Below are 18,965 nucleotides of genomic sequence, written 5' to 3' on the forward strand. Positions count from 1 at the left end.
AGAAAATATTGATGTGCTGTTTTCTGTATTCCAGATAGCAGTCCTTTCCCCTCATCAATTCCACATGCCTTCCAGATCAACTTTAATAGTTTGTACACAGCTCTTTGTGAACAGCAGACATCTGATCAAGCAACTCTCCTCTTGTATACGTTACTCCATCAAAATAGTAATATTAGAACATACATGTTGGCTCGCACAGATATGGAAAATCTTGTAAGTATCATACTAAATGTTCCATGTGTTTGTATTTTATAATATTTTGAAGAAACACTTCTTTTCCCAAGAGGACAAGTTTATTTGCCTTATTGCCACAAAGGTGATGATCTAGACACAGACAGAGGGTAGGAGCTTCTCCAGTCTAAGAGACAGCTCATGTGGAGTTGGCCTCCAAGAACAGGATACAGCAGCATCCCTGGCTGGCTTGATACACCTCCCTGTCCTTACAGTCTTTAACAGCCACCTGTTGCCCAGGATTCAGCCTGTTCAAGTCTTCCAAGAATGCTCTGCAATTCTCAAGGAGATTTTTAAATCATCTTGGTCCCTTCCATCTGCTAAGTGCCTGCACACCAAGTTCACGTCACTCGTTATGATTGCAGCATATTCCTGATGAGAATGCTGAAAGAAAAGTGATGTTTCAACTCAACTGCCCAAATGTCCTATCCCCTCTGTCAGGCTTAGACTTTAGGACTGTCTGAACTCACTCCCTGGAGTGTGATAGTCATTTTAAGATACCTTTGTCAGATATCACTTAAATTATACTATCCATCGCTACATGAGTGAAATTAGTTCTCAAATTTTTTGTTCATAGACAAAAACTCCTGTAAGCAATAATTTCCTTTATGACTAATGTGCAAACTTCAATGTTTCTATGAAGGGCAGAGTAGGCTATCTCACTAAGGTGTTAATGTTGTTTGAAATACATAGTATGTAGATAACTATGGACCCTTAATACATTCATAAAAATGTGAACATTCTCGAAATAGCCAGTAGCTGGTTGATAGCAATGAAATGTCCCCTCTGTATCAGTTTTTACAGGTTGATAGCAGGATTCTCCCAGTATTTGACTACCATTTTTTCAGTGTTAAATGTAAAATACTGTGTAAATAGTGAAGAAACATGGAATATTAGAATTCGTTGAATATATTCTACATCAAATTGACACTAAGAACAAAAAGTGTGCTGAAAGAGTCTGTCTCTCCACATCAGGTCTATGTGGAAAGCATTGCTTAAATAGCAAATTGAGTATGAAAGTATACTGCTCATATGAGTAAAATCCTGTAAAGAGAAGGCTTATTTCCTGATGAGTGTGTGTATAGGCCTAGAGACAATTCTGAGTGTGATGTATTCTAAGGGAAACATTGGCATTAAGCAGGAAGCCTGTGCCATCACCTGTTTCAGAAAGTTGTATGGTAAGGATGCGGGTATATAAGATGGTGCAGGGAGCAGCTGCCTCTGTGTTTGGTGATATGCCTGGTGAAAAGTTAAAAGGTTTTGTGTTGTAGTTTTTTTGGAGGCTGGTGTTTGTTTACTTGTTCTGGTTTTGTTGGATAATTTCTTGATTTATGCCTCATCTGTCCTTTTGCCTTTCTTCTATAATAAATATGCTAAGGCTTTGATTAGGAAATATATTATCAGTAGGAAATTTACCGTGCTGATCTGATTTTGTTGTGGTTATCAATTTTTTTATTCTGCAGTCTTTGACATTAAGAAGGTAATGTTTGACAGATGACAGTGTTTGTAAGAAATACTTTATTGTGTGTAAATCCTGTAAGGCTGGAGGTAGACCTGCCTCTATTCAGCATCAGGTGTTGGCTGATTTGGATTCTTTCTATTGATGGTCTGACTCACTACTGATTGACCTGTTTTAACTTAATACAAGTTCATTAATCTGGTATAACTTCCTATGGTACATTCTCAGTTGGTATCTATTAGAATAACAATACAATGACTTGCATTTTCTTTTTATGTCTCTGATTAGTGTCTGGGGTGAATCCAAGTCCGTGAATATTAAGAACAGGGCTTAAGAGGGCATATTTTTTTTTAGAAAAACCCATTATGGATGTGAACACAATTTTTATATTTTATCACAAGCAAATGATTTCCAAGAAAAGTAGCTAGACATTTGAGATAGTCATGATTCTTTTAGTTGTAACAAACCCATTTATGCCTACATAAATAGAAATATATTTGTACAAATGAAAAATTTGTGCATTTTTTTTTTGGCTTCAGTCATAGCTGGTCCTAGAGGCTAAATGATATTATCCAGGCTTGGCCTCTCCATCCTTTGCCTCTGCCTTCTATAGCTTTGGCCTTATTCTCAGGCACACACTTTACAAGTGGGGAGAGAGGTGGCCAGCAGCAACTTTGGACATATGTCCATCTTGCAGCTCATAAGCTAAAAGGAAGAAAGATTATATGACTATTTCAGAAATATTTCATGAAGGGCTCCAAAGGTTGTGTATCCACTTATTTGACTAATGACTGTGGAAGTCTACCCCGCAAGGGTAGAGGGAAATTCCTTAAGGAAGAGATCTTGGAAAAATACTATATATTGTCACTTCAACACAGCATTGCTTGTAACTTCCGTGATCAGGGCATTGTGAGTTAGTTGCTCTTTTAATTTCTGTTTGTGTTAGTCCAGCAGAGATTAGGCTGGTATTTCCCTTAGGCCTCTAGTAGTCATCTGCTTTTGGGTCAATCCTTGAGCCTGCACAGGTATTGCAGATATGCAGCTCTTGTCATTTTGATATCTTACTCATTTGAGACTTCACTGAAGAGACACTTAGAAAATGAGATTAATGTTTACAGTGATTATGATTTGTCATTAATTGTAAAAGAAATGACATGGGATCTTTATATCGTGTTTTAGATGAACTAATAATCCTTTATTTTCTGAGTATGGTTTTTATGTAAACATCAAAAAGGAAAAGTATTTGTTTAGCCCTTTTCTCTTTTCCTTTGCGCGCTAAGTTTCTTAAAAGCCTTGAACCACATTCTTTGCCTTTACTTCTTGTGCACTTTTCTACCTTTTGTGATGTAACATCTCTTCCTACAACTCCCTCATCAGCAGCTCCTAATTGTTAGTAAATCTTTGGGCATGTTTCATCATTATCTTATTTGACTGCACTGCTGCATATGACACTGTTCATCTCTTTATTCTTTAAAAAACTGCTGAATACCTTTGTCTTAGTCAGTTCTGGCTTAGTTCAGAATTTAGTCAGTCCTGACTGCTTTAGCAAACATACCACAGACTGGTGCTTAAACAACAGAGAGTTATTTCTCACAGTTCTGTAGGCTGGGATTTCCAAGATAGAGATATCAACCCCCTTGGTGTCCGGTGCAGGCCTGCTTCCTGGTGTCATCACATGGCCGTGAGCAGTGTCAAAGAAGCAAGCTGTCTCCTATCTCTTCTTATAAGGTACTAATCCCATCATGAGGGCTCCACCCCTGTTACCTAATCACCTCCCAAAGGCTCTGCCTCTTTATAGTGTCCTATTGGGGGTTAGGGTTTCGACATACGAATTTTGGGGGCCCAAACATGCAGTTCATACATCTATAAATATATACCTTAGCAATCAAGTTCATTATAAAAAAAAAAAAAAGAAAAAAATATATATACACATTAGGTTTCTGATCATTGTAGTCTGCTGGTTTTCCCACCTCTATGCCTACTGCTTTTCTCTCTCTTTTATGTATTATTTTTCCTTGTCCTTAAATGTCTCCTACTGCAGGATTCTGTCCTCCTTTTTGTTTTTTCTCTGTACTTCTCCCTAAAACATCTAAGCAAATTCAATGCCATTTATATGCTGCCAGTGTATATGTTCCTGTTTATATGAGCCATATATATTCAGTTCTGTGTTTGCAGTCCTCATTGCCTGTGTCTCACATCCATGTATCCAGCTGCCCCAGACATTTCCCAGTGGCTGTCTCATAGGCACCTTAAACCAAACGTAAAAATTGGGCTCATTATTTTTCCTGCTCTTCCTTCTCTTACTCCTGTATTCTGTATCACAGTAAGCCATTCATAGTTGGCAAAAGCTTTGACTCCTCTGTTTCATTTCCCCATATCCAACCAAATCTTTTTTATTTTCTTATTGTCTTTGGAATGTTTTAGTGTTCTTTTTCTTCATTGCCATTCCTTTGGTTTAAACTGCCTTCATCTCTGACTTCAATTATTGCAACACCTTTAACTGGTTTTCCTGCTTTCTGTCTTGCTATTCTATAACACTTTTTTACCCTGTTTCCAGAGTGAGTTGATTAGAGTCACATCTGATAATGTCACTTCCTTGCTTTTAAAGTAGTTTTGTGGCTCCACAGTCCCCTCAGGTTGAAGCTCTCACTCTTTAATGTAGCTAACAAGACACTTTATAATTTTGCCACAGCTTCTGTTTTGGGTCTCATCTGTTTGCCATATGTTCTTTGTATTCTTTATTTAATCATAATGAATTAATTTAATTTCTCTCAATCTAACCTATCTCCTAACTAAGTTTAGACTTGGTTTTCTCTCTAGAATACTTCTCCTTTGAATTTTCTCCTTGTTCCTCTTCTCAGATAACTCCGAGTAGTTTTTCAGATCTCAGTTTAGATAGTTCTTTCAGAATTGAAGTGTAATTATAACAGTAATTATATACTGTATCCAAGTGGGATTTATCCCAGGGATGTAAAGCTTGATTAGACCTCTGAAAGTCAGTTACTGTGATATGTCATATCAACAGAGTAAAAAACAAAAATCATATGATTATTTAAATAGATCCAGAAAAAAGCATTTGACAAAATAATCACTTTTTTTTTTGAAATAAAAATACTTAACAAACTAGGAATAGAAGGGAACTTCCTCAAGTTAATAAAGGGCTTCTATGAAAACCCCACAGCTCACATCATACTTAATGGTAAAAGACTATGTTTTCTTTCTCCCTAAGATCATCCACAAAACAAGGATATCTGCTTTTTGCCATTTCATTCAGCGTTTTAGTGGAGTTCTAGCCTGGGCATTTGAGCAAGAGAAAGAAATGAAACATATCTAGATTGGAAAGCAAGGTATAAAATTATCTGTATTTGCAGATGACTTTTGAGACGGAGTTTTGCTCTTGTTACCCAGGCGGGAGTGCAATGGCACGATCTCGGCTCACCACAACCTCCGCCTCTTGGGTTCAGGCAATTCTCCTGCCTTAGCCTCCTGAGTAGCTGGGATTACAGGCACGCGCCACCATGCCCAGCTAATTTTTTGTATTTTTAGTAGAGACGGGGTTTCACCATGTTGACCAGGATGGTCTTGATCTCTTGACCTCGTGATCCACCCGCCTCAGCCTCCCAAAGTGCTGGGATTACAGGCTTGGGCCACTGTGCCCGGCCGACATTATCTTATATATAGAAAATCCTAAGGAATCGACTAAAAAACTAGTAGAATTAATAGATGAGTTCAGCAAAATTACAGGATACTGGATCAGTATAAAAAGTCAGTATGCAAAAAATTGTATTTTTATATACGAGCAATCCCAAAATGAAGTTAATAAAATAGTTCTGTTCATAATAGCACCAGAAATTTAACAAAAGAAGTACAAAACTTAAACTCTGAAAACTACAAAATATTATTAAAAGAAATGGGAAAAAAATAGAGGTAGGGTCTTGCTGTGTTGCCCAGGCTGTTCTTAAACTTCCAGCCTCAAGCAGTCCTGCCACATTGACCTCCTAAAGTGCTGGGATTACAGACATGCACCACAATACTCAGCCCTGATCACAGTATTTAACATTGTTAAGATGGAAGTATTCCCCAGACTGATGTACACATTGAGCATAATACGTATCAGAATCCCAGCTGACTTCTTTATAGAGATTGACAAGATGATTTAAAAATTCATATAAAATTACAAAGGACCAAGAATATCCAAAACAAGCCTGAAAAAGGACAACTTTGGAGGACTCATACTTCCTGATTTCAAAACTTACTATAAAGCAACACTAATACAGTATGGTACTGGCACAAAGATAGATGTAATACATCAATGGAGTTGAACTGAGAGTCTAGAAATAAACCCATATACCTATCATCAACTGATTTACAGCTGGGGTGCCAAGACCAACGTGGAAAGAATAGTTTTTTCAACAAATGGTACTAGGGCAACTGTGTAGTTACTTGAGAAAGAATGAAAGTTCGGCTTTTGCTTCACCCCATATACAAAATGAATTCAGAATGGGTCAAAGAAGGAAAGAGCTAAAACTGTAATTCTCTTAAAAGAAAATGGGGGTAAATCTTCATGACCTTGGATTTGGCAAATGACTGTTAGATATAACACCAAAAACATGAGCAACAAAGGGAAAAACAGGTAAATTGGACTGCATCAAAATAGAAACTTTTGTGCTTCAAAGGATCATCAAGAAAGTGAAAAAGCCCACAGAATGTGAGAAAATATTTGCAGACCACTTATCTGGTAAGGAACTGTATCTACAATATATAAAGAACTTTTTTTTTTTTTTTTTTTTTTTTTGAGACGGAGTTTCGCTCTTGATACCCAGGCTGGAGTGCAATGGCGTGGTCTCGGCTCACCGCAACCTCCGCCTCCTGGGTTCAGGCAATTCTCCTGCCTCAGCCTCCTGAGTAGCTGGGATTACAGGCACGCGCCACCATGCCCAGCTAATTTTTTGTATTAGTAGAGACGGGGTTTCACTATGTTGACCAGGATGGTCTCGATCTCTTGACCTCGTGATCCACCCGCCTCGGCCTCCCAAAATGCTGGGATTACAGGCTTGAGCCACCGCGCCCGGCCCATAAAGAACTTTTAAAACTCAATAGTAGGACAGCCCAATTGAAAAATGGATGAAAAAAATCTGAATAAACATTTCTGCCAGGAAGATACACAAATAGCTAGTAATACACACATGAATAAAAACTTGACATTATTAGTCATCGGGTAAGTGTAAATCAAAACTACAGTGAAATACGACTTTACTCCCCCTGTGATGCCTAGAATAAAATGTTAGATAATAAGAAATGAGGATGTGGAGAAATCTAATCTCACTTATACTGTTGGTGGAAATGTAAAATAGTGCAATGGCTTTGAAACAGTCTGGCAGTTCCTGAAACAATTAAACAGTTACCATGTGATTCAGCAATTCCAAGGCTACATATATATCCAAGAGAAATGAGTATATGCCTGCAGGAAAACTTGTATGTTTATAGCAGCATTGTTCATAACAGCAAAAAAGTGAAAACAGTTCAAATGTTAGTCAACAGAAGAATGGATAAGTGAAATATGGTATGTTTATGCAATGAGATATTATTTGACATAAAAAGGAATGAGATGCTGATACATACTGCAATGTGGATGAACCTTGGTAACATGTTCAGTGAAAGAAGGCAGTCACAAAAATCTACATAGTCTATGATTCTATTCATGCAGAAGTCCAGAATAGGGAAATCTATAGAGACAGAAAGTGGTTCCTTTGGGCAGGGCAGATGAGGGACTGGAGGAGGTGATAGTTAAACAGTATGGAGTTTCTTTTTGAAGTAATGAAATTTTTCAAGTTGACTATGGTGATGGCTATACATTTATGAGTATATTGTAAACCACTGAATTACACACTATAAATAGATTGTATAATCTGTAAATCGTATCTCAATAAAAATATTTAAAAGAATGAAGTACTATTCTGACATAGTCTCATTGGACCCGTTACTTACTTTTATATTATTATTTCTTTGAATATACCATTTATTTGTGTGATTTGTCTAGTAACGTACAGAGTCTTAAGAATATTTTCAGTACTCTATTGGTATTACGTACTGTAGATAACATGTGCTTCCTGCAGGCTTAGCAAAATAAAAAACATGGCATAAAATATATAGTCACATGTTGCTTAATGTGGGGACGCATTCTGAGAAATGTTTTATTAGGTGATATTGTCACTGTGCAAATACCATATAGAGTGTACTTACACAAACCTAGGTTGTATAGCCTAACTACACACCTAGGCTTTATGGTGTAACCTGTGGCTCCTAGGCCATAAACTGTACACCATGTGACCATACTAAATACTGCAGGCATTTGTAACACAATGGCGTTTGTGTATCTAAACATAGAAAGGGTACAGTAAAAATATGGTATTATCATCTTATGAGACCATACAACTACAGACTATTATATGTGGTCTGTCGTTAATGGAAATGTTATTATGTGGCATATTGAAAACTCCAGAATCAGAATTAACAGATGTTGAGTTAAATGACTATAAAATATAACTGCTTACTAGGTAATGTGGCCTGTGAGTACAGTGTATTATGTTTGACACAGTGTCAGAAGGAACTCCAAAGATAAGAATGCCTGGGAAAATAGAAGGAGCAATGACTACTTGGTGACTGATACACTTCGTTCCTGGAATTTAGTAGTGCTCATGCACAGAACTTCACAATTTAGAGGAAGTTTTAGCTACAACTTGTGAAAGAATAAAACATACCAGTGCCACATTTTAAAAGCTTCCTATGATAGGTGTGTCTGCCAAAACATGTATGCCCCAGTGTGCAGCATGTTAGCCCATTTTGGTGGGCTTTGCATATTTGTATAAATTATTTGTATAAATAATTTGTATTAATAATTTACTTATTACAATTATTTGTATAATTTACTTATTACAATTTATAATTTTTTAATTTATATAATTTAATTTATAATTTTTTAATTGTATAATTTACTTATTACAATTTACTTATTACAATAATTTACTTATTACAATTACTTATACAAATTATTTGTATAAATAATTTGTATAAATAATTTACTTATTACACATATTGTTTGATTTCAGTGGTAGATTTTTTTTTGCTTATTTTCTAGCATTCAGTAGTTAGTGTTCATGGTTTCATATGAGACATGCTATGTAGCTAGTCTGCCCATCTTTAATAAATAATTTTAGTAACCTCCTTACTTTAGTAAAGAAGGAACAAATTGAAGGTATCAAAGTAATGATTTGAAATAAGCACAATTGGTCCACATGTAAACGGCATTATGAGATGAAATGTTTGATAGATACAGTGAAGAGCAGATCTTAATACGTATGTTGAGAAAACACACCTTGGGTTGCAAGAGTCTGTTTAATTACATGTTTGTTTTAAATATCTTTCTTGAAATGTATTTTTTACTTCTTAGCTTTAAAAAGTGGTGCTAAGCACATAAAACAAAATGTTAATTTCTGAGCAGCTGTGCTCTCCCCTCTACTCCCACTTTTTAGTTAAGTTGGGAGAAGGCTATGTGACTGCTTAAAATCTTCAGAACAAACCATGAGCCTAAATGGTCCTTGCAGATCCAACCTTTATGTTGGTTAGATCTTCAGAGACCTTCACAGAGTTAGTGATGATTTTCTCTACTGGCCTCTTAACTATACGTATGGAAAGTACATTAATCAGAAGTGGGTTTATATGGTTTTATTTTCTCTAATGAAAAATATAAAGTAAAGAGGATAAAATAAAATTGTAAAGATTTAAAACATTTGGATTTATAATGAAGTATTGAAATAGTCAATTATAATTTTTATTCTCTAGGTTTTACCAATTCTTGAGATTCTGTATCATGTTGAAGAAAGGAATTCTCACCATGTGTATATGGCCCTTATAATATTGTTGATCCTTACAGAAGATGATGGCTTCAACAGATCCATTCATGAAGTGGTAAGTTACCAATAATTGGATTAGAGTTAGAGTCACAGAATGGACATGTCCCTATATAAGATTTACTATGGTCTTTGCATTTCTTTCTGGTAGGTGTTCCTGTGAGAACCTGAGTTAGAAATGATATGTCTTTCTTCAAATTTATGAAGCAGTGCTTTTTTCCGCCCCCCCAGAATGACTATTAAGCACTATTAAAAACTCTCTCAAAATGGTTATTTGGTAATTGATACAAATGTTTTTGCTGATATTGGGTTCATTTTTCTTAAGCATTTTATTTCCACTTTTTCATTGTGGTGGAAATGGTCAAACAGGTTTCCTTCATGCATATGGAATTAGAGAAGAAAATGAGACCAAAAGGGGAGTTTGAGAAATCCATCGTTTTATTTATATTTTTTAAAGAACATAACATAATTTAATTCTTTAAATTTTGGTCTTGTTGGAGAGTTCCATTCCCAAATTGGTTTTATTTTCTTTGGCATTTTTTAATTTTTATTTTTTGCATCAAAGTAATACACATGTAGTTTTAAAACTTATATGGAGGTATGAGGTTTTAATGAAAAATAACAGACCCATGTTCACCCTATTTCTGATTCCCATTCCCCTAAGGCAGATGCTTTCAGTTCTGTCCATGTTTCTAAATAACATACTCATACTGTGATTTTTTTGATATTTCAGTTTTAGATATTAACTATTGTTGTCCTAAGATGGAAGGTGGTCATTGGTTCTTCCTGCATACCACATGTGTTCCCTCTGGGTTCCCAGCACCACTTGCTGGCACACAGACTTTTTCCTTTTTCCATCTTATTAGCATTTTTGGTTAACTCAGCTTTTACATTATTATTTTTGATGTTATTTTAGTTCAACTGTGTACTATAGGATAATTGCATTTCCTTTCTTGAACATGTTTTACTATTTCTGTAGCACATCATTGCCCTGGTTTTTTTTTTTATTTGTGTACCAATCACTGATTTGACCCCCAGTACTTCAACAGAACTGAAAATTTGCTCAAAATATATTTAAACTTACCGAGTTTTCTTTTTGGACTCCTGTCTTTCCTGGAGCAGCTGGTGGCCCTGGTTGATCTGTTCATCTGTAGGAGTAAACACTAAGAAGTCAGTTGGAAGTTCTGTGTGTGGGCAGGGCTGACTTATTGTGCCTTGCTGAACATAGTCTCTTTCTCTGGGACTGTGTCCCTATAGGCCATTGTTTTGGGTGGATTGTTTCTCAGGATTCTTCCAGTCTCCTTGCTGGGGTCTATAGGAAAAGGGGGCAGGGGCAGGGCTTTCACTCTTTATAGGAGTACAGACACTTTGCTTTCTCCTCATTTTCAGTAGGGCTTTTATATTATCTTTACCCTTCTCTCATGTTCCCTTAAATCATGTTTTTGCCTCTTACATAATATGACCATAATTTCAACTAAGATTTAAGGAATCTTGACCATTGTGGAAAGAGTACAAAACATACAAATTTATTTTTTGTTTGTATATTTAAGTTGATGTTTTCATATATTAATACATACACATAGAGAATTGGCTACTATAGTCAAGTGAATTAGCATATCTGTCGTCTCACACAGTTACCCCCTTTATTGGTGTGGCAAGAGCAATGATACTCTCCTTTGGCAAAAATTCTGAATACAATATCATTAACTGTAGTCCTCATATTATACATTAGATCTCTAGACTTCATCTTACGTATCTGCAACTTTGACCCATATCTCCCCATTTCCCCATCTCCACCCCCTGGTTCCCATTGTAATATCCTCTATCTCTGTGTATTTGACTTTTTAAAAAGATATTCTCATATATGTGAGATCGTGAAGTATTTTTTTTTATTGCATTTTAGGTTTTGGGGTACATGTGAAAAACATGCAAGGTTGTTGCATAGGTGCATACGTGGCAGTGTGCTTTGCTGCCTTCCTCCCCTTCACCTATATCTGGCATTTCTCCCCATGCCGTCCCTCCCAACTCCCCACCCCCCCACTGTCCCCCCCACTCCCCATAAACAGACCCCCGTGTATAGTGCTCCCCTCCCTGTGTCCATGTGTTCTCCTTGTTCAACACCCACCTATGAGTGAGAACATGTGGTGTTTGATTTTGTGTTCTTGTGTCAGTTTGCTGAGAATGATGGTTTCCAGGTTCATCCATGTCCCTACAAAGGACGCGAACTCCTCGTTTTTAATAGCTGCATAATATTCCATGTTGTATATGTGCAACATTTCTCCTGTCCAGTCTATCATCGATGGGCATTTGGGTTGGTTCCAGGTCTTTGCTATTGTAAACTGTGCTGCAATGAACATTCGTGTGCATGTGTCCTTATAGTAGAACGATTTATAATCCTTTGGATATATGCCCAGTAATGAGATTGCTGGGTCAAATGGAATTTCTATTTCTAGGTCCTTGAGGAATCGCCACACTGTCTTCCACAATGGTTGAACTAATTTACACTCCCACCAACAGTGTAAAAGTGTTCCTGTTTCTCCACGTCCTCTCCAGCATCTGTTGTCTCCAGATTTTTTAATGATCGCCATTCTAACTGGCGTGAGATGGTATCTCAATGTAGTTTTGATTTGCATTTCCCTAATGACCAGTGATGATGAGCATTTTTTCATATGTTTGTTGGCCTCATGTATGTCTTCTTTTGTAAAGTATCTGTTCATATTCTTCACCCATTTTTGAATGGGCTTGTTTGTTTTTTTCTTGTAAATCTTTTTTAGTTCGTTGTATATTCTGGATATCAGCCCTTTGTCAGACGGGTAGGCTGCAAAAATTTTTTCCCATTCTGTTGGTTGCCGATTCACTCTATTGACTGTTTCTTTTGCCGTGCAGAAGCTGTGGAGTTTGATTAGGTCCCATTTGTCTATTTTTGCTTTTGTTGCCGATGCTTTTGGTGTTTTGGTCATGAAGTCCTTGCCTACGCCTATGTCCTGAATGGTTTTGCCTAGGTTTTCTTCTAGTGTTTTTATGGTGTTAGGTCGTATGTTTAAGTCTTTAATCCATCTGGAGTCAATTTTAGTGTAAGGAGTCAGGAAGGGGTCGAGTTTCTGCTTTCTGCATATGGTTAGCCAGTTTTCCCAACACCACTTATTGAACAGGGAATCCTTTCCCCATTGCTTGTTTTTATCAGGTTTGTCAAAGATCGGGTGGTTGTAGATATGTTGTGTCGCCTCCGAGGCCTCTGTTCTGTTCCATTGATCTATATCTCTGTTTTGGTACCAGTACCGTGCTGTTTTGATTACCGTAGCCTTGTAGTAGAGTTTGATGTCTGGTAGTGTGATGCCTCCCGCTTTGTTCTTTTTGCTTAGAATTGACTTAGCTATGTGGGCTCTCTTTTGGTTCCATATGAAGTTTAAGGTGTTTTTTTCCAGTTCTGTGAAGAAGGTCATTGGTAGCTTGATGGGGATAGCGTTGACTCTGTAAATTACTTTGGACAGTATGGCCATTTTCACGATATTAATTCTTCCTAACCATGAACATGGAATGTTTCTCCATCTGTTTGTGTCCTCTCTTATTTCGTTGAGCAGTGGTTTGTAGTTCTCCTTGAAGAGGTCCTTAACGTTCCTTGTTAGTTGTATTCCTAGGTCTTTTATTCTCTTTGTAGCAATTGTGAATGGCAGTTCGTTCTTGATTTGGCTCTCTTTAAGTCTGTTATTGGTGTATAGGAATGCTTGTGATTTTTGCACATTGATTTTGTATCCTGAGACTTTGCTGAAGTTGCTTATCAGTTTCAGGAGATTTTGGGCTGAGATGATGGGGTCTTCTAGATATACAATCATGTCGTCTGCAAATAGAGACAACTTGACTTCCTCCTTTCCTAATCGAATACCCTTTATTTCTTTTTCTTGCCTGATTGCTCTGGCTAGAACTTCCAGTACTATATTGAATAGGAGTGGTGAGAGAGGGCATCCTTGTCTAGTGCCCGATTTCAAAGGGAATACTTCCAGTTTTTGCCTATTCAGTATGATATTGGCTGTTGGTTTGTCGTAAATAGCTTTTATTATTTTGAGATACGTTCCGTCGATACCTACTTTATTGAGAGTTTTTAGCATAAAGGGCTGTTGAATTTTGTCGAAGGCCTTCTCTGCATCTATGGAGATAATCATGTGGTTTTGTCTTTGGTTCTGTTTATGTGGTGAATTACATTTATAGACTTGCGTATATTGAACCAGCCTTGCATCCCCGGGATGAATCCTACTTGATCATGGTGGATAAGCTTTTTGATGTGCTGTTGTAATCGGTTTGCCAGTATTTTATTGAAGATTTTTGCATCTATGTTCATCATGGATATTGGCCTGCAGTTTTCTTTTCTTGTTGAGTCTCTGCCAGGTTTTGGTATCAGGATGATGTTGGTTTCATAAAAAGATTTGGGAAAGATTCCCTCTTTTTGGATTATTTGGCATAGTTTCAGAAGGAATGGTACCAGTTTCTCTTTGTATGTCTGGTAGAATTCGGCTGTGAACCCATCTGGACCTGGGCTTTTTTTGGGTGGTAGGCTCTTAATTGCTGCCTCGACTTCAGACCTTGTTATTGGTCTATTCAGGGTTTCGACTGCTTCCTGGTTTAGGCTTGGGAGGAGGCTACTGTCCAGGAATTTATCCATTTCTTCCCGGTTTTCTAGTTTATGTGCATAGAGTTGTTTGTAATAATCTCTGATGATGCTTTGAATTTCTGTGTAATCTGTGGTGATATCCCCTTTATCATTTTTTATTGCATCTATTTGGTTATTCTCTCTTTTCTTTTTTATTAGTCTGGCTAGTGATCTGTCTATTTTGTTGATCTTTTCAAAGAACCAGCTCCTGGATTTATTGATTTTTTGAAGGGTTTTTCATGTCTCTATCTCCTTCAATTCTGCTTTGATCTTAGTTATTTCTTGTCTTCTGCTAGGTTTTGAGTTTTTTTGATCTTGCTCCTCTAGCTCTTTCAATTTTGACGATAGGGTGTCAATTTTAGATCTCTCCTTTCTTCTCATGTGGGCACCTATTGCTATATATTTTCCTATAGAGACTGCTTTAAATGTGTCCCAGAGATTCTGGTATGTGGTGTCTTCATTCTCGTTGGTTTCGAAGAATACTTTATTTCTGCCTTCATTTCATTGTTTATCCAGTCTACATTCAGGAGAAAGTTGTTCATTTTCCATGAAGCTGTGCGGTTCTGGGTTGGTTTCTGAATTCTGAGTTCTAACTTGATTGCACTGTGGTCTGAGAGACTGTTTGTTACGGTTTCCATTCTTTTGCATTCGCTGAGGAGTGATTTACTTCCAATTATGTGGTCAATTTTAGAGTAGGTGTGATGTGGTGCTGAGAAGAATGTATATTCTGTGGATTTGGGGTGGAGAGTTCTGTAAATGTTTATTAGGTTTGCTTGTTCCAGGTCTGAGTTCAAGTCCTGGATATCCTTGTTAATTTTCTGTCTTGTTGATCTGTCTAATATTGACAATAGTGTGTTGAAATCTCCCACTATTATTGTGTGGGAGTCTAGGTCTCTTTGTAAGTCTTTAAGAACTTGCCTTATGTATTTGGGTGCTCCTGTATTAGGTGCATATATATTTAGGAACGTTAGCTCTTCTTGTTGCATTGATCCTTTTACCATTATGTAATGTCCTTCTTTGTCTCTTTTGATCTTTGTTCCTTTAAAGTCTATTTTATCGGAGATGAGAATTGCAACTCCTGCTTTTTTTTGCTCTCCATTTGCTTGGTAAATCTTCCTCCATCCCTTTATTTTGAGCCTTTGTGTATCCTTGCATGTGAGGTGGGTTTCCTGGATACAGCACACTGATGGGTTTTGGCTTTTTATCCAATTTGCCAGTCTGTGTCTTTTGATTGGGGCATTTAGTCCGTTTTCATTTTGGGTTAATATTGTTATGTGTGAATTTGATCCTGTCATTTTGATGCTAGCTGGCTGTTTTTCCCGTTGGTTGATGCAGATTCTTCATTGTGTTGATGCTCTTTATCATTTCGTGCGTTTTTGGAGTGGCTGGTACTGGTTGTTCTTTTCTATGTGCAGTGCCTCCTTCAGGAGCTCTTGTAAAGCTGGTCTGGTGGTGATGAAATCTCTGAGTACTTGCTTGTTGACAAAGGATTTTATTTTTCCTTCACTTATGAAGCTTAGTTTAGCTGGATATGAAATTCTGGGTTGAAAGTTCTTTTCTTTAAGGATGTTGAATATCGGCCCCCACTCTCTTCTGGCCTGTAGGGTTTCTGCTGAGAGATCTGCTGTGAGTCTGATGGGCTTCCCTTTGTGGGTAACCCGACCTTTCTCTCTGGCTGCCCTTAGTATTTTCTCCTTCATTTCAACCCTGGTGAATCTGATGATTATGTGCCTTGGGGTTGCTCTTCTAGAGGAATATCTTTGTGGTGTTCTCTGTATTTCCTGGACTTGAATATTGGCCTGCCTTGCTAGGTTGGGGAAGTTTTCCTGGATAATATCCTGAAGAGTATTTTCCAGCTTGGATGCATTCTCTTCGTCACATTCGGGTACACCTATCAAACGTAGATTAGGTCTTTTCACATAGTCCCATATTTCTTGTTGACTCTGTTCATTCGTTTTTACCCTGTTTTCTCTAATCTTGCCTTCTAGTTTTATTTCATTGAGTTGATCTTCAACCTGTGATATCCTTTCTTCTGCTTGGTCAATTCGGCTGTTGAAACTTGTGCATGCTTTACGAAGTTCTCGTGTTGTGTTTTTCAGCTCCATCAATTCACTCATATTCCTCTCTAAGTTGTCCATTCTCGTTAACATTTCGTCAAATCTTTTTTCAAGGTTCTTAGTTTCTTTGCATTGGGTTAGAACATGTTCTTTTAGCTCACGGAAGTTTCTTATTATCCACTTTCTGAAAGCTGATTCTGTCATTTCATCACACTCATTCTCCATCCAGTCTTGTTCCCTTGCTGGTGAGGTGTTGTGCTCCCTTGTAGGAGGAGAGGTGTTCTGGTTTTGGGTGTTTTCATCCTTTTTGTGCTGGTTTCTTCCCATCTTTGTGGATTTATCCACCTATCGACTTTGTAGTTGCTGTCTTTCTGATTTTGGTAATTTTAAGTCTGCAGTAGCTGAACTCATAAACTCCCTTTTCTTCTCGCCAGGTGTTCTGTCCCAGGGAGTTAGGGCTTTATGATTTTCAGCTCTCTTGCTGCTGTTTTCCCTGCCCACAAGGTGGCAGCCTAGTCACACTCAGCCTGCAGAGGCTTCGCTGAGCTGCTATGGGCTCCGCCTAGCTTCCGTGTGGACTTCCCTGCAGTCCTGTTTATATGGGTGTAGTTAAAACTGCTTCCGCTATGCTGGCCTGCCCCTGTAGTGACATAATCTCTGTAGTGGCGGGTTGTCTTGGTTACAGCAAATTGCCCTGGGAACTGCAGGGTGTTTCCCGGTGGGGTACGCCCCTCCTCCACAGAGCTGGACCGTCCCGGGTTCAGCCGTGTTTCCGGTGGCGCCCTCTTTGCCCGGGAATCTCTTGGCTAGACTCCCTGCCTCAGCTCCCCTTGCTGGCTCAGAGGGGACTCAGACTCTCTCTCTCTCTGCATAAGGAGCCGCTGCTCCCCGCCCCACGGCATAGGCCGAGCGGCCGCGCCGCTCAAACCAGCGGCACTGGCGACCCGTGGGGCTCCTCCTCCTGTGAATCTCCTGGTCTGTGGGCAGTAAAAATCCGCTGCCCTGTGTCCCGCTGTGTCAGCCGAAGCAGCGGCTCTGAGATCATGACGCGCCCTTGCCCGGGAGTCTCCTGGCTTGACTTCCTGCTTCAGCTCCCCTTGCTGGCTGAGAGGGGACTCAGACTCTCTCGTTCTGCATAAGGAGCCGCTGCTCCCTGCCCCAGGGCGTAGGCCGAGCGGCCACGCTGCTCAAACCAGTGGCGCTGGCGACCCGTGGGGCTCCTCCTCCTGTGAATCTCCTGGTCTGTGGGCAGTAAAAATCTGTCTGGAAATGTGGCGTCCACTCACCCTCTGCGCCTTCTCTCGGAGCTGCAATCCAGAGTTCCTCCTACGTGGCCATCTTGGATCAATCTCCGAAGTATTTTTTTTCTTTGGTTTATTTCACTTAGAATAATCTCCTCCAGGTTTACCTGTGTTGTGCCAAATGTCAAGGTCTCCTTTTTTAAGGCTGAACAATCCTTTGTTTATACAACTACGCACTACTTAACAATTGGGAAGCATTGTGAGAAATGCATTGTTAGGCGGTTTTATCATTTTGCGAACAACATAGGGTGTGCTTACACAGCCAAGATAGTGTAGCCTACTACACAACTAGGCTGTGTGGTGTAGCCTGTTGCTCCTCGCCACGAACCAGTACAGCATTGTTACTGTATACTGTAAGCAGTTGTAACACAATGGTAAGTATTTGTTTATCTAATCATAGAAAAGCTACTGGAAAAATACAGTATAAAAGATTTTAAAAGGCACACCTGTATAGGGCACATCCATGAATGGAACTGGAAGTGGTACTGATTGTATCAACGAGTGAGTGGTGAGTAAATGTGAGGGACCAGGGCATTACTGTACACTACTGTAGACTTTATAAATACTGGACATATCGGCTACACTACATTTGTAGAAAATGTTTTTCTTTAATAATCAGTTACCTTTGGCTTACTGGAACTTTTTTACTTGATAAAGTCACCACAAACACATGAATAGTGTGTTGTGCTACAATGGCTACAACATCTAGGTGATAGGAATTTTGTTGTAATCATCTGGGAACATCTTTGTATATATAGTCTGGCATTGACCGAAACGGTTATGTGGCAAATGACTGTACGTACGTTTTCTTTATCCATTTGTCTGTTGATGGACTCTCTGGCTTTGTCCATGTCTTGGATATTCTGAATAGTGCTCCAGTGAACTTGGGAGTGCAGCTATCGTTATGAGGTGGTGATTTCATTTTCCTTACGCCCAGAAGAGGAATTGTGAGATGATACTTTAGTTCTGTTTTTAATTTCTTTAATAATCTATATATTGTCTCACTGTGGTGGCTCAAATCTGCATTTCCATTAACAGTGTGCAAGGGTTCCATTTCCTGCACCCCCTCCTGTACTTGTTATCTCGTCTTTTTCATAATAACCATCGCACTGGTGTGATGGTTGTGATTTGCATTTCCCTGATAATTAGCGATTTTGAGCACATTTTTGTATACTTGTTGACCATATTTATGTATCTTTTGGAAGAATGTCTATTCGGATCCTTTGCCCATTTTTTAATGGGGTTATTTGTTTTTCTGCTGTTGAGTTGTGTGAGTTCTTTATATATTTTAGATATTAGCTCTTTATCAGATACATGGTTTGCAAATATTTTATATCAATTCAGAGACTGCCTTTTCATTTT

At 38.4% G+C, this 18,965-nt stretch overlaps 1 protein-coding gene across 8 annotated transcripts in view; it reads left to right on the top strand.

Annotated features, from left to right (window-relative positions):
* DYM (dymeclin) overlaps positions 1–18,965 on the top strand; it is a 432,063-nt gene that overhangs the window by 188,353 nt on the left and 224,745 nt on the right. For all 8 annotated transcript variants that reach the window (XM_064379196.1, XM_012440797.3, XM_064379199.1 and 5 more), the window contains 2 exons: positions 35–213; positions 9,533–9,658. In XM_064379196.1, the coding sequence (XP_064235266.1) occupies positions 35–213; positions 9,533–9,658 (305 nt within the window). The remainder of the gene's footprint in view (positions 1–34; positions 214–9,532; positions 9,659–18,965) is intronic.

The sequence above is a fragment of the Aotus nancymaae genome, unplaced genomic scaffold (assembly GCF_030222135.1).
Source record: "Aotus nancymaae isolate 86718 unplaced genomic scaffold, 86718_ANA_hifiasm-v0.15.2.pri h1tg000020l, whole genome shotgun sequence".
Taxonomy (NCBI): Eukaryota; Metazoa; Chordata; class Mammalia; order Primates; family Aotidae; genus Aotus; species Aotus nancymaae.